At 45.1% G+C, this 15152-nt stretch overlaps 7 protein-coding genes across 7 annotated transcripts; 3 read left to right on the top strand and 4 right to left on the bottom strand.

Annotated features, from left to right (window-relative positions):
- Nucleotides 1-51: 51 nt before the first annotated feature.
- On the bottom strand, nt 52-2616 carry CLA4 (LALA0S13e00870g1_1; the record flags this gene model as incomplete). The annotated part of the gene is made up of 1 exon (XM_022772554.1): nt 52-2616. The coding sequence occupies one exon, from the start codon at nt 2614-2616 to the stop codon at nt 52-54; it is 2565 nt and encodes an 854-aa protein (XP_022630899.1).
- Nucleotides 2617-4296: 1680 nt separating this feature from the next.
- Nucleotides 4297-4848, top strand: PTH4 (LALA0S13e00848g1_1; the record flags this gene model as incomplete). Its single annotated transcript, XM_022772543.1, has 1 exon — nt 4297-4848. One exon carries the CDS (start codon nt 4297-4299, stop codon nt 4846-4848), a length of 552 nt encoding a protein of 183 aa, XP_022630898.1.
- An 85-nt stretch (nt 4849-4933) lies between these two features.
- On the bottom strand, nt 4934-6961 carry TRF5 (LALA0S13e00826g1_1; the record flags this gene model as incomplete). Its single annotated transcript, XM_022772532.1, has 1 exon — nt 4934-6961. One exon carries the CDS (start codon nt 6959-6961, stop codon nt 4934-4936), a length of 2028 nt encoding a protein of 675 aa, XP_022630897.1.
- Nucleotides 6962-8020: 1059 nt separating this feature from the next.
- On the bottom strand, nt 8021-8449 carry TOS6 (LALA0S13e00804g1_1; the record flags this gene model as incomplete). Its single annotated transcript, XM_022772521.1, has 1 exon — nt 8021-8449. One exon carries the CDS (start codon nt 8447-8449, stop codon nt 8021-8023), a length of 429 nt encoding a protein of 142 aa, XP_022630896.1.
- Nucleotides 8450-9023: 574 nt separating this feature from the next.
- On the bottom strand, nt 9024-10835 carry RRI2 (LALA0S13e00782g1_1; the record flags this gene model as incomplete). The annotated part of the gene is made up of 1 exon (XM_022772510.1): nt 9024-10835. One exon carries the CDS (start codon nt 10833-10835, stop codon nt 9024-9026), a length of 1812 nt encoding a protein of 603 aa, XP_022630895.1.
- Nucleotides 10836-11584: 749 nt separating this feature from the next.
- AHP1 (LALA0S13e00760g1_1) lies at nt 11585-12157 on the top strand (the record flags this gene model as incomplete). The annotated part of the gene is made up of 1 exon (XM_022772499.1): nt 11585-12157. The coding sequence occupies one exon, from the start codon at nt 11585-11587 to the stop codon at nt 12155-12157; it is 573 nt and encodes a 190-aa protein (XP_022630894.1).
- A 1244-nt stretch (nt 12158-13401) lies between these two features.
- MCH4 (LALA0S13e00738g1_1) lies at nt 13402-14862 on the top strand (the record flags this gene model as incomplete). The annotated part of the gene is made up of 1 exon (XM_022772487.1): nt 13402-14862. The coding sequence occupies one exon, from the start codon at nt 13402-13404 to the stop codon at nt 14860-14862; it is 1461 nt and encodes a 486-aa protein (XP_022630893.1).
- Between the last annotated feature and the right edge of the window lie 290 nt (nt 14863-15152).

The raw sequence follows: 15152 nt of genomic DNA, 5'->3' as shown, positions 1-15152 counted from the left end.
ATATTGTCCCGCCTTTATATGTCAATGCATGAAGCTATGTAATGCCCCCCACTACTTCTTCCATTCTAGAAGTGAGTTTAGTTCTGCTGGTTCACAGCTCATATCAAAGAAGCTGTGGTGTAGCAGTTCTTCAGTCGAAGCTCTGTACTTTACATCTACGCATAGGCAGACGCTCAAGAATCTTTTGATTTTCAACGAAAGCGTCTCTGGTTGCTTTAGTTTTGGAGTTCCGTTCGTAGCAATCAAATAGAGTGCCTTCAAAGGATCTTCGTTCAAATATGGGGGTTCGCCTTCCAACATTTCGATGCTCATAATCCCCAGCGACCAAACATCAACCTTCTCATCGTATTCTCGTTGCTTAACTACTTCCGGCGCCATCCAATACGGGGTGCCCACCATAGTGGCTCTTTTGCTCCTCTTGTCTGTGAGCTTGGCACAGAAGCCAAAGTCTGTGATTTTGACCCTTGCCCTGTGGTCTAATAAAACGTTGTCGGATTTGATGTCTCTGTGAATAATATGCTTGTCATGCAGAAACTTGAGGCCTTGGCAAGTTTCACGCACAATGTATGCAATTTGGGGCTCTGTTAATGGTGAGCTATTGCTACCGTTTGCTGGACTATTCTCAATCAAGTCAGTCAAAGAGCCACCTTCCATATATTCCATCACAACCCAGAGATCGTCTTCAGTTTTCAAATACGCCTCTAAGAAATTGACAATATTTTTATGCTGTGAATCCTTCATTACCAGAATCTCATTCACTATCAGTTCTTTTCTGGGTTGCTTAGACAGTATCATTTGTTTAATGGCGACCTTGTCTCCAATATGCTGTTCACCTATTTGTTCATTGAGATTTCCTTCTTCGTAGGTGGGTAATTGACTTCTTTGAGCGAGATATACAGAGCCACTCGCACCTTGTCCAGCTTTTTCCATCATTTGGAAGAAAGGACTAGGATCGTGATTAAAAGTTACGCTTTTCAACTTAGCCATAATTTCTGCATTTGACATAGTTGGCTTGGAAGGCTTACGAGGTTTAGTAACCCCAACATCTTTTTTTGGCTGCAATTGGGCATCGGGCTTCTTGGGTGCATCTCTAGTAGGCTGAAGATAGCCTGGTCCGACATCCTCTTTTGGTTTTTGACGCATAGCAGCAGCGGCAGCAGAGCTAGCATTCGACTCAGCAGGTAGCTTAGGAGCCGATGGCGGTGCCCTCTGAGGGTGAAGTCTTGGTGGAGGTGTGGAAGAGTTGGAATAAGGAGAATTGTTCATGGGAGGACGTTTTCGCTGATCGATCTGCTCCTTAGAACCGGACGGAGAAGACATCGAAGGACCCTTGGAAGAGTAAGGATTATGCAAGTTGTGCTGAAAACGCGAGGGCTCCTGATGGGGCATGGTCCTTTGCTGTGGAGCCTGATGCTGGTGACTTGGAACCGGTTGCTTTGCTGGAGAATAATGGTTTTGCTGAGCAAGTGGAATCCTGTGGGCAGAAGAGGCAGGTGATGGAAGATGCGATTGAGGAGGCCGGTTTTGTAGAGATGCTACAGATTTGGAACTTGGATAGGCTGAATGTGGTGGTCTCGCATTCTGGTAAGATGTAGTGACCTGAAGATTAGGGCGATGCGCATTAGACATCGAGGGTGGAGTAGGTGGTTTACGCTGCGGAACTAAATCAGCAGACGGCTGTCTACTTGACTGATCTTGGGGACGAAACTGCTGCTGAAAATTCTGTTTTGGCAATGAAGAAGATGAAGATGAAGCAGAGACGTTACCTATACCAGCAGCAGCAGGGGCACCAGTACCAGTACTAGCACCATTGCTTACACCGTTATACTCTTGATAAAACTGCAAAACTTGGATTACAGCAGCAGAATTATTATTCCAATCTTCTCCTGTGATTCGAGAGTGTTTGAGCAGTTTCTCCCAATTGGAAGGCATTCCAACAAAAGAACCAGTCTCTGGATCGAACCCAACATGTACTTTGTGTGTGAAATTGGTAGGTGACGAAACTCCACTCAGCAAGGGACATTTTGCAAAAATTGCATCCAGCCACGAATGAAGCTCGATTTCCGTTTTTGTAGAGATGTAAATTGTCTTGCGATTGTAATCTGCACCTGAAGAAGGCGAAGGCGATGACCCAGATCCATTGGAACCTCCGCTTGGGTTGCTACTATTGCCACTACTGCTTCCTGGCACCGAGCCTCGATCGTGGTTCCTGACCACTTCAAAACAGTTTTGTTTGAGCTGTGTGCGACTTACACTAACAATCGTCGTTAGCGGGATTTGCAATACCGGATCTTCGCTAGCAGAACGCGGTTCGTTCTTGTACAACGTCAAATAAGAATCACTTAACACCATATACCTTTTCTGCCATAAAAACGACAATATTCCATCATCCTTGTACTGTATCCACCCGTTTTTTTTCGTGAATCCACGTCCAGATCGCAATCCTGTCCCAGTGTCACTGCTTACGCCACGCGCCTTGTCCTTCAAATCCAATTGTCCAAGATAATTGGTTATCGGTTGTGTCTTGTTGTAGGATGCGCCAGGCGGTCTTGGAGCAGGGCCTATGTTCTGGAAATCTGACTCAGAGATTTTGTTTGCAGCGGCCGACAGAGACATTTATCGTCAGTCTTAACCCGAATCGCCAGAGTGAGCTTCCCGCGGGATCAAACTGGTTTACCTTTTGAAACTTAAAAGTGGTGGACTGGAATGATGATTTTAAATCTGAGATTTTGTTTTAGAAATTAGTTGAACTGTTCGAGATTTCGTCGTTGGTGATACTTTTGTGTTCAGTGATAACAATTGAATCAAAGGTAAATAAAATATGGGAATCCCGAGACATCTGAAGTGCGTGAGCTGGCTTGAGACTGGGAAAAGTAAATGACAATCTTCCAGCTGTTTCTGGAGACTTCAACGGAGGTTTTTGAACTATTTTTGGGCATTTTTTGGGCATTTATTTGAAAGTAGTGATTTTCGAGGTCTTCGAACTCAAATATAGACTGTAGGGCCAAAGGAACTGCAGGAATACACCCAGGCTTGTGGCCGAAGGTTTTGCGGGGCAGATGGGGAAATAGAGAAATAACCTACGTTAATTTACGATGACACATTCGTTAAATATGATGATATCTATCAACCGGATGCTGTCTCCGCGAGAGATGGAGGTTGTATAAGGTTATAGAGGGGTGGTTCAGAATAGTATTGAAAGGAGAGAAAATTGGTGCACAACTCATTGCCTTGCAGGAGCTTTATACTGTTGAAAAAAATCAGATCTTATTTACGCGATTTTTTTGATTTATGTTCACGTGACTCAATGTCAGCGACAGTTCAAAACTAAAGTGACAAGTGATAGTTAAGCACAGTTCGTGATGCGTGTAACTACCAGGGCAGCGGACCGTCGTGTCTGCTCTGATATGGCAGGTATGTTACCAGGACTGATAAGAACGGCGATATCATGTGGAACATATCAACCACAGAATTTCCATCTGGGACGATCTAGACCTACCAGCATCTACTGGATTTGTCAAAGAAGACCAGTATGGTTCATCAGTACCTAACGAGGTAAACATCTCTAGCGAAGTATTTATTCTTTGTATAACTATCATTCAACGGTATTTTACACCATTCGAGAAAGGCTGTCAGTTCTACTACGGTGGGTGGCCGATATTTCCACACAGTATGCGTAAATTAGTAACTTAGTAGCACATGAATCGCATTGTTACCGTTAACTCCACCTCCTAATTACAGGCGTGTATACAATAACCTGATTTCTGGGTACCCTCATGCAATTAATCTCAACTTTCTTCTCCTTTCGCTGGCTACCACGGTAATTTACAGGAAAGTCGCTTCCGGTTTTCCTCTACATCGCATTCTATTTGAACCGCACTTTCTATTTTGAATTTGACACTCCCCTGAGTGTTTTCGGTGGTCATCAGTGGTAACAGATCTTCTTCTTCAACTTGTACATTTAAGGTCGAATGTGAAAACCCACTCTGACCGTTCAGCATTCGTACCAGTATTTTCCTGACTTGCCTTTTTTCATCAAGATCGCCTACACAGCGATTTCTACTTCCTACCTCTTCTCTTCCATTAATTAAAATATAACTCACGGTTCCTGGCTCTGTAATCAAAACTAGCCCTCATTACACTTTATTCCGGCCGGACGTCTACGTCTACAACGTTCCTTTAATTTTGATCCCGGTAGCTTCAAGTATCTACTATCTTCAAAAAAAGCTAACCAAACAAGATATACATTATTTTCGAACGACCGCCTTCGTGCTATGATGAAATCAAGTGCCAACCATGAGCACAACCTTGTTTAGAATGGCCCAATCTACACTTCAATATCACCGTTCTAACATCTTTATTCTGCCTTTCTTCTCGACAACGGCTAATAAAAAGCCTGAACAATGGCTTAAAGCTCTAGACATCAAAACATTGCCCGTAAGAAGCTTCTCGTTCCAATTCGATCGATCTAGTGGTCCTGGTGGACAAAAAGTCAATAAGAGTAGCACAAAATGCACCATGACGATCTACGGGTTTTCAAAATGTCCATGGATCCCACAAGAAGTACGAGATCAGCTTATGGCTAAAAACTTACGGTACTGGGCGCGATCAAAGGATTGCATTGTCATACAGTCCGATCAAACTCGAAGTCGAGAGACTAATAAAGAGCTTTGTCTAGACAAGTTTGTCAAAGAGATTAAGGACGTTTGCTGGTTTGCCGGACCGGTAAGCGCTCAGGACAAGGAGAAATGGGAAGGCGTACGACGCAAGACCAAGGAATTCCGACTTCTAGATAAAAAATTTCAAAGCGACAAAAAACAACTCCGGCGGAAACAAAATTTCCTCTGAAATACCAACTGCGCTCTCAAGCAATAAGCGCGTCGGCCTCTATTAATATATTTATATGCTACTGAATGCAATTAAGTTTCCTCATCTATAGCGCTTGACCCTTACTCAACCAGTAATCACGCCTGGTTTGTGCATTCACCGATTTCGTCACCACATCAGGTTTATTCACATCATCTGCTAACGACCCCGTGGTAGAACTAAGTGGGTCATACCCATCTTCCTCATTATCCTCTTCTAGTCCCATAAGACTTTCAACGTTCTTCCTCTTCGAAGAAGAAGCTCCAGACTTGCTGGAAGCATCATTAGATGGTTTTTTAGCGTCGCTAGATTTCTCGTTAGATTGTTCGTCCTTCTTTTTGTTTTTGTTCTTTTTCTGCTTCTTCTTTGGCGGCTTCTCCACCACATATATATCGCGCTCTTCCTCCCCGTCACTTACATCTGTGAATAGCTCATTATGAACAATTCTGCCGCGCTTTCGATGATACAACTCATTCTCAGCAATCGCCTTGTTGACAACCAGGTCTCTCTCATCTTTGAAATCTCTCTGTTTTCCTCGATATTTGATGACATTACCCAGAATGCTCTTTCCAACCCGATCTTTGAAAGTGGCAGCGTCTAATTCAAAACACCTGTTTGTCAAAAGGTCGAATGCACCGGCAAAGGCCTTTTTGATATCCCGTATATTGAAAGAACCGCGACTAATGTTGTTGTCAGGATCACCTGGATCCTGTATAGCGAGAGAAAATGATGTGCGGGGATTTTGTAAGCTTGGGTATCTGTCTTTCGGTAGATAGGACGCTCTATCACTCTGTACTGATAAAGCTACATGGTCGTATCCAAAGTTCTTACCGTAAAGTTCGAACATATCTATCAGTAGGATCCCCAGGTTTTCATCTGTACTTATGTCACCGCTTAAAACCCTGGGATGAAGTTGCAGGAAAGCATAGACCAGACAAATTACACTAAACCCACCTAGACCACCAGTATGCACGCTATTAAGCCTTCTCGCCGAGAGAAATTGCTTCACAATTAAAACAAGCTCTCTTAATCCGGGAGTCTGCGTTAACCATCCACGTATAGTTTTAGCAGCCTCTAAACCATTGATTCTTTCAAAGGAAATATCTATGTGTATCTGCGATTCCGGTTCCACGAATTTGATAATTGGTACCCGCGCTTTAGATATTACCTCTACCTGGGTTGCTAGCTTGCGTCGTTTCAGGAAACTTGCGAGGGAATAGAGGCAATTTCTGTTTTCCTTGTCACCCGCGCTACTGTTGACGACGCAATCGATATCCGATCCTGGTAGATATAGGTCGGTTGCGAATGAACCGAAAACATGAAGATCAGCGTCTGGCCATAAAGCTTTGATCGCAGACCTTATTTTCGTGATCGTTGAGTTTCTGAGTGAAATTTCTTCTTGGCTTGGAGAAATGTACGAAACAAAATCCTTAATCTCGAGGGTTAGCCAGTCTGCAATTTCGCGTTGTTTGGAATGATCATGATTTAGAATCCACGGGTAGTCGCTGTTGAGTCTTTGTTTTGGTGTTGGTGTTGGAGATTTGCTGGGATACTCGTCGTCGTAGTTGTCGTAGTCGAAGGTGCCTGAAATGTCACCTTCATTCTCCTGTTTGTCACTTTCACTCTCGGATTCGCTCATACTTAGCGATATGAAGTCTTTGTTGTCGTCCAGTGCATTTGATGTACCGTTTTCGCCCAAAGTTGCTGTCGTCTGTTTCTCTGAGTCATCGCCCACAGACGCACTACCGGAATCACTTTCGTTGCTACTGCAGCTGCTGGGAATATGAACCAGATCGATTTCACGAGGAGTGTCCGTTCCATCGTCTTGTATGAGCACTACGTGCTCTTTATTTTTGTTACCAGTTTTGTCCGTCCCGGCACCATTTGAATCCATCTCTAAGTTTTCGTACTTGTTAAAGTGGCCGTTATCTTTACTAAAAACGGCGAAATCTCGCTGTGCCCGACTAAGCGAAGATTTTCTTAATCGTTTTATGCGCTTGTGATTTTCCTTGAGAGCGTTAGGCCCACTAAGACCGTCTTTGGTCGCGCTACGACCCGATTTTTGTCCCGAAGTTTTACCTTTTTTACCGTCCATTCCAGGCTCTAAAGAAGCCCAAAACTACTCTATAACTGCTTAAATCACAATTAGACCAGATAATTGGAAGAAAGTGTTAAGATGAGGTCTTTTAGGTCCCAGTCGATTCCACTTTGTGACGTCTTTTGGCCTTTTTGTAGCGGATACGCTATGAGTCGTTATAACATGTATACCGATTTTATTCAAAATTTTCCAAGACCAGCTAGCTCATCGCGATGCCCTGTAACGTGACCCGATGTACTCACTACAAAGTTTAGCCGTTAGACGGAGCATTGTCAATATTTTAGAGCGATCAAGATAGCTCCAGCTCCAGAGGAGACAGAAACATAAGTGAGGCGTATTTTTCAGCGAATCGATTTGAGCCATTTACGACTTTTTTGGGGCCATTTTTGATGTGGTTTTAGATATCGAGACGAATTCAAAAGGCAGATAGGTAAGGGCTGACTAGTGACGATGTTTATAGGGATAATCAGCATAGGGGATAAATAGGGCTTAAAAGTGAATGCATGACTGCATGTCGGGAGTTTTCGTATTGATTGAAAACATCAAAATGTAGTCATGATCTAACATTGGCAGGTATGGATAGGGGAGAAAAAAAATTGCACATACACCACTACTGACTACATTGCTTTCCAAAAGTGTTAGACGGAACCACAAGCTCAACGAAACTCTGGCAGAAACAATCGTTATCACTGTTCATAAATTTCGTGTCGCTGAGGCTCGAGTCACGTGCGCCTGTTTTTGCTTGAAACCAAATTTGAAAGATTTGAGATAGCATCTTCATGAGCACCTCCTACCCTACGAATAGCTTGGCTGAACGTTCATTTCTTTGTCCATCAGCGTATGTGCAGTATCACATTAATTATCATAAGCACTCTTTGATAGATTAATGCTACGATTAGTACATAATGATATAAATGACAGGTTCTTGATGTCAGAAATCTTTATTATAGCGAAGCACTCAATGCTCCGCTTCTATATACGCTCTGAAACGTATCCATTTTTATAGTACAGGTTTGAATTTGTCATAGTATCGATTTTGCTCGAAAACTTAGCTCTTCACAATAGAGCAAAGGCAACACCAGCTGCCAAGGCACCGAACCCAGCGCCAGCAAGGGCCTGTGGGGCACCAGCGGTGAAAATGCTCAAACTCGCAGTGGAAGAGCCAGTGGAGTTGCCGGTAGAAACAGTGCTCCAGATGTATGGAGTAGAGGTGGAACTGACTGTCTTAACCTGAGAGGTGGTGGATTGTGGGGTAGTTGTGACGTCGACGTAGGTGATATCGTCAGCAGCACCGGTAAAAGAGTTGGATGGAGCAGTAGTGATGGTGGTCTTAGACGAACAAGCATTGTCGAGGCACGAAGTGATGGTCACCAAAGTGGTGCGTTGACGGTCCAGAGTGCTGGTGCTGTTAACGACGGTTGTGTTGACAGAAGCAGAAGCGATGGAAGCGGCGGCAGCGACAGAGACGGCAGAGGAAAATTTCATTATAGCGAGTGGATGTTTGTTGTTAGTGGAGTTGGTTTAATAGTACGAGTGAAAAACTTATTGACCACAATCCATCTACAACTAGAGTCGTAGTGGCATCCTTCTTATACTTCAAATTCGACCGCCCTTCGAATTGCAGTTGTTCAGTAAATCACGAAATATTCTGAAAAGGCCCCCATGGAGTCGCGATTTTGACCCGGCGTATTGCCAAATTTTCGCGTAGCGCGGCAAAAGGATTTACCAGTCCCTCGAGGGTGTCCAGCAGAAACGAAAAAGCTCTCTTCACTATTCACGCTGATCTTCGTGGTTCCCGTCGCTGAAAGGCCTTCTAATTGTCACCTTAGACGAAATATAGTTATTTTCGTGTCGCTGCCATCGCGAAACGCCAAAAATACTAAAAGCTCGACCTCGAAAACTCGAAAACCTCGAAAAACCTCGAAAAACCTCGAAAGGTAGGAAAGCAGAGGTGAAAGTCGTGGGCGAAAATCTGAGTGTAAGTGGTACCACGAGTTCTTTATTTCGTGTACTGTAGCTTTCAGCTAGCTGATATTTTGTAATTTCGTGCGCAGTAATCTTACTGCAGCATATCACGAACATATGCTGCCATTTCCGTAAGCTTGAGAGTTGTAGTATGGCTGGAACTATCGTTTAGCGCTGGAGGCATCTCGCGCGCACCCTTCAGTTCTTGCAGTAATTTTAGAGGTCGTAGACCCTTCAATCTACGCGGAGGTAAATTAAAGATACCAATGCTGTCCAGCCATTCATCGATAGGAATAGCGCTCGCTTCAAGAGGACCCAGGGCGTGGAGACCGGATTTCTGGCCACTGGGATCCCGCGACGACAGATAGGTGTCCCGCGTGTAAGAAGTGAGCGGTCTGCGGCCTTCATCCCCGAAATGTACTAAATCCTTAGTCAGATCCAGCTTAAAGTACACAGGGGCCGTATCGTCCATGATACTCCGCATCAAAATAGTAAGAACCGAGTTGCGGGATAGTTCGGGCAGATCACCCACTTTTAGGAGTCTTTGCATATCTGCCAGCGAAATACAGGAGTAACAGACAGCCAAACGGTGCCACAATATGCGAACCTGCAATAAGCGGACTACAGAAGCGAATAAAGGATGCAGAACGTGTGAGAAAGATAGCATCTGCGTAGCGGCCAGCGCAAGTGCAAAACGTTCAAGGTTATACTCAACGAATGCCTGGTAGAGCTCTTCCAAGTTTTGCTTGATCAGTGAGTCCAGGATTTTGAGCTGTTCCAGTTCAAACGGGACAATGATGTCGTCTAAATTCGTCTTTTGCCCTAGCTGGAGCAAACTCGTCAAAACGAAGGCACACAAAACCAGGTCTCGAAAAGACGTTTTGTTACCCAATTCCTCAAGACATTTGAAGGACTCCCAAAACTCTGCGTTACAACGTAAACTTACCTTTTTGTTAGTAGTGGAAAGTTGGTCCAAGAGAAGGTACGCTTTGGTGAAATGCAAAATGGACATCAAAGGTAGCGGCCGGGTGAAAGACTTTTGCAAAAGCATGGAGATCGAACCCACAAGTTCTTCGCAGATGCTAATGCCTCCAGCGTCAAATTCATTCAATGATGTGGATATGAACCAGGCAAGAACGAACTCGAGATTGCCAATTTGTTCCTGGCTTGTGTGGTGCGATTTATACAGCTTTTCGACAAGTGGTCGCTCTGCAGCAGTTGTATCTTCGACGCTCAGTCGTAATACTGCAATTTCGTACTGCAAAGTTCGGGATCGCCATAAATCCGGGATAAGTCGGCTGCCCAGTCGCGAGCAACGTACCAAAAACAGCTGGGCACAGCAAATGGAAACTCCATTTGTTTTCCACGCTGGATTCAAAACAAAGACGGAGTCCAGAGACGGAACAAGTTCATTCAAAAGGCTCCGAAAACTGGCCTGATCGTCGTGTCCTGGATCAAGCTCAAGCGCACTTTCTAGACTATCAATGGCTTCCTGTACAGAAGCGAACCCGCTTGCGTCTACCGGCAGACTTAACAGACTCTGGGCCCACATAAGATATGTACAGCGAACGATCTGCAAAACAGCCGCAACCGTTGCATGTGTCTGCGGTAGCAGTGCAGCTTTACCTAGGACTTGGTTTGCCTCATCGAACCGTTTCTGTTCCACCAAGTCCCGCGCAACAGAGACAAGACCGCTGTCAGGGTTAGATGGGTGTGAAACAACGCGGGGCTCGTTGGCCTCTTCACCGAACGATACATCGCTTGCGTCGTCCATCTCGATTTCTGCATCGTTTTCGTCGTCATCAGAGATCATGAAATCGTCGTAGTTTTCTTGCTCGTCGTCGTCGTTGTCATTCGCCAGGCCATAACCGGCACCCGTGGCCATGGCCAAATCGCCATCAGACATCAATGGGCCAGTAGTGCGCAGGTCTTAAAAGGGTTTGGATGAATCATTGGATGTGAATTCGATAAGATGAGATGAGATGAGATGAGTAGAGGCCCTATATTCGTACAGGATTATATAGAGTCACTCCAAAGCACGTGTTAGTTTATTACGTAATATTGCACCCCTAGAGTACTTGTAACTTTCGCGAGTACTAAATTTTTTTCACCTACTCTTTATTTTTAATTTTCTACTTCCTAACACCACCATAGACCCAAATCACACTTCTATACCAGTGTTTAAAGTTAAAGGAACACCTCTTACTAAGTTGTCTCCCTTTTGGAACAAACCCGTTTCGCTTTCAAACTACTTCGACGTTTCTACTTCTTGTTCTCCTCTCCCACCTTTTTCCCTCCCAACTAAATTTTCATGTTGCCCACTACCCAGCACTGTTCCCTCTCTCGTTCTTGTCTACGTAGCTTTAGTTACCCCTACCGATCTGTTTGTCACCAGTAGCGTTACGGAAAAAAGTCTCTCATTCGCATCAATATTCGTAGGTGCCGTCCCTGCGCAAATTCGTACCCAATCCGGTTTGCTATCCGCCACACATCACTAAATACACCGATTGCAGCAAAATGGTTGTTGAGTTACCACCCGTGTGGGTCTCATGACTACCGGAAGGCGAACTATAAAAGGGTGTTAAGAATGGTGGAACAGTAGACGGTAAATAAGATTGGCATGTACTTAGGATTGAAGTTTCGGTTTCTCACTATATGCTAAACGCTGTACGCTCAAGTATCCGTTATAGCTCAATTTGCAACAGAAGAACCTCTGCGCAACTCTTTCACACTTATAATCCAATAATGTTCCAAGTCGGCGACGTTATCAAGACTGGTCTAGCAGGTGTCCAGGAAAACTCCCCAGGCAACGCTGTGGACATTGGCAAGCTCGTCAGCAAGGGCAAGTACGTCATCGTGGGTGTCCCAGCAGCGTTCTCGCCAGCTTGCACTGCCAGCCACATCCCAGGCTACGTTGCCAAGTTGAGCGAATTGAAGGCCAAGGGCGTCGAGGAAGTGTATGTGACTGCCGTGAACGACGCCTTTGTCACCAAGGCCTGGGCTGACTCCCTAAAGGTGCCTGAAAACGTGCACATTTTGGCTGACACTCGCGGTGAGTTTGCCAAGTCCGGAAACACTCTGTTCGATTCCGAAGAGGTCTTTGGTAACAAGCGTAACTACCGTTACGCCATCGTTGTTCAGGACGGCAAAGTTGTGTCTACTTTCGAAGAGCCAGACAAGACCGGCGTCAACGTGTCCTCTGCCGAAAATGTTCTCAAGTCTTTGTAAGCTGATGATGATGCGCCAAGTTTAATGAGTGGTTTGTATTTAAGTTTATACAGACTTTTATAAGGAGACGAATAGTGTTATGACATGAAGTAGAGAAATGTGAGATGGGCAGAGTTGTCCGACGGGTTATGTCAGTTTCTGGCCATTGCAAGCAGTGAAAAATGTCCCCAGTGGAAGGCCAATTCCAAGCATCACCACATACGGATGTGTCGTGGCGCCAGATTTCCCATTCTTGAGCGATATTCCTCTAATATCTTTGCTCCACGAGAAGGGGGGGGGGCATAAATCGAGCGTTTCGGGCGTTCTCTACGCAGTGATAGTGTGTGAATACGTTGGATACGGGCAAATAGCCAGATCGCCCAGACAATAAGAACGCCGTTCCCATGGAACTGGCTACCATTCCAGCATTCCAACACAAGCTGCTAGTAAATTAGAGTGATGCGTTGGCTCTGAGACGCTAGAGGAAGGTATCCATCGAGTGGAGTGGATATAATCGTTACACACGTGATCAAGATTCAAGCGACACACAAATGAGATAGTGATGTCTATTTTCACAAGAATAGTCCTCTATAATGTGTGCCTTTATTGGTGAACTTCTCGACTAGATCCAGTGTTAGTAGTAGCCGATCTCCCACTTTCCCAACCCGGTTTTGACCCAATTCCACGATATTTTATGAGTGAAATGTACGGGTTTCACTCAAATTCTGTTTGGGAAAAAGACCCATCACCTATAAGACCAATGATCCTTTTGAATTACTAGCCTTTTCAGGATCAAATAAATGAAAAAGTCACTACTACACCACGACCGATCGCTTTTCCTTCGTTTCCAATAACCTGAGCGCCAGATGCGGGGAATTTTGAGTACTTCAAGAAGCTTGGCGAAAAGGGACAAGAAACTGACGACGAAAGTAAACGAAAGTTGACCGTGAGATATAAAGTTCAACAGACCTCCACGAAACTCCTAACCAACAGGCAACTCAAGCCTAGAACCCGATAGAAGATTTCGAAATAGTGTTTCAAAGCAATTCGGGAGACATTCGGACTTCCACGTGAAGTTTACTCATTTTGGACATCGAGATGAGTCAATAATTTCCAGCGGTTCTCAGATAAATTGATGCCAAGAGTTCAAAAGGCTACTTGTAAACGACACAAATTGTGTGTTGCACTCTTGAGACTTTGAGTTTGAGCCCTCATTTGTTGAACTTGAAAACTCTCGTTTCCTCGAGGAATAGCTGTAGAAAAATATGCTTCGCTTACTACAGCTAAAAGAACCTGCCAAGACGGCATGGAAAACCACCAGACAAAAATTGAGGTACGGCGATGACTCTCCACTATGGGGGGCAAGTTCTGGTTCCAAGCTTCGGCATGCGGCTGACGGCGTAGTTGTTGAGCAAACGCTCGAGCCTTGGCCTGAGCAAACGACTGTATCGTTTGATGAAGAAGAAGATCAAACGGAGTTCCCAGAGGGAGGACTGCATGCATATTTAGCTCTTCTGGGCTCTTTTATGGGACTTTTGCCCGTATGGGGCGTGACGAACTCGTTAGGTGCACTTGAAGGTTACATCGCCACACATCAATTGGCTTCAAGTTCGTCATCAGGAGTATCGTGGATTTTTTCCATTTATCTGACGCTGTTCAGCTCCAGTTGCGTTTTGACGGGAGCGTATTTTGACCGCAACGGTGGATTCGTTCCCCTTTGCTTGGGGTCTCTAGTGTTTGTCGGAGGACTCTTAGCCACTGCTAACTGCACGACACTTTGGCAGTTCATCTTATCATTTTCCGTCGTAACCGGGTTAGCAACAGGCGCATTAACAACGCCGCTGATAGGATGCATTGCAACTTGGTTTTCCCGCAAAAGAGCAATGGCGACCAGCATAGCGACAATTGGAGGTTCCTTGGGGGGCATCGTGTTCCCACTGATGCTCAAAAGTCTATATGGAGGAGTTGGGTTTTCCTGGGCAATGAGAATCCTGGCATTTGTGTGCTTGGGCTGTTTAAGTTTTGCATGCATTTTTGCTCGCGTCAATGAGAGCACGAAGCCCGTGACCACAGATTTCCATTCGCTTTCCCAAAAGACCCGTTACTACTTTCTCGGGTCTTTCCAGCTCAGCTATTTCAAAGATCTCAAATATCTACTCACGACAGCGGCGTTTTCGCTCGCGGAAAACTCCATTATGGGTACAAACACTTTCATCGCATCGTATGCAATGGCCCGTGGCAACTCAGAGGGCCAAGCATTTACGATGATCACCGTGTCCAACGCAGTGCAGATTTTGGGACGCTACATTCCGGGCTACATTTCGGACAAATACGCGGGAAGATTCAATACCGTAGTATTGATGTCACTGTTGACTGGTGTGCTCAACCTTGTTCTTCTACTACCATTTGGCGGGAACTCTAAAGTGCTGTGGACGTACATGGTGTTGTACGGGTTTACGTCAGGGTCGGTGATGTCCCTGACTGCAGTTTGCGTAGCACAGATATCCCGTACTCGTGATTTTGGGAAACGCTACTCAACTTCTTATCTACTGAGTGCCGTCATGACGTTGCCCATCATTCCCGTGTGCGGTGTTCTTATTGGGAGAGGCACCATTGCTGAATACGACCGCTTCATTGTTTTCACAAGCGTGTTAATACTGATAGGGTCCGCTTCTTATTTCGCAGCACGATACTTGTGCGTGGGATTCAGGTGGTGCAAATTCTGAACTGGCTTGCGCTACACCGGCATGACCAAGATTTGATATCCATTCGTCGTTAGCTGGCTCTATGGCCGTTTTTGATGGCCCACTTCTTCCAAAAGATTGACACGAAGAGTCATGGTAGTCACAGGCTGCATGGGAACGCAGGAAGCGCGACAGCTCAAACAATTACTCCTACTATTCCCACTCCTACTGCCAATGCTACTAACACTACATAACATCACTATGTACTATCGTGTCATCAAACGACACAACCTTCTTAATCACGTTATACGCATTATGATATCATGGTCTCA

This window comes from Lachancea lanzarotensis, scaffold LALA0S13, assembly GCF_000938715.1.
Source record: "Lachancea lanzarotensis genome assembly LALA0, scaffold LALA0S13, whole genome shotgun sequence".
Taxonomy (NCBI): Eukaryota; Fungi; Ascomycota; class Saccharomycetes; order Saccharomycetales; family Saccharomycetaceae; genus Lachancea; species Lachancea lanzarotensis.
This window is presented reverse-complemented; position numbering and strand designations above follow the sequence as displayed.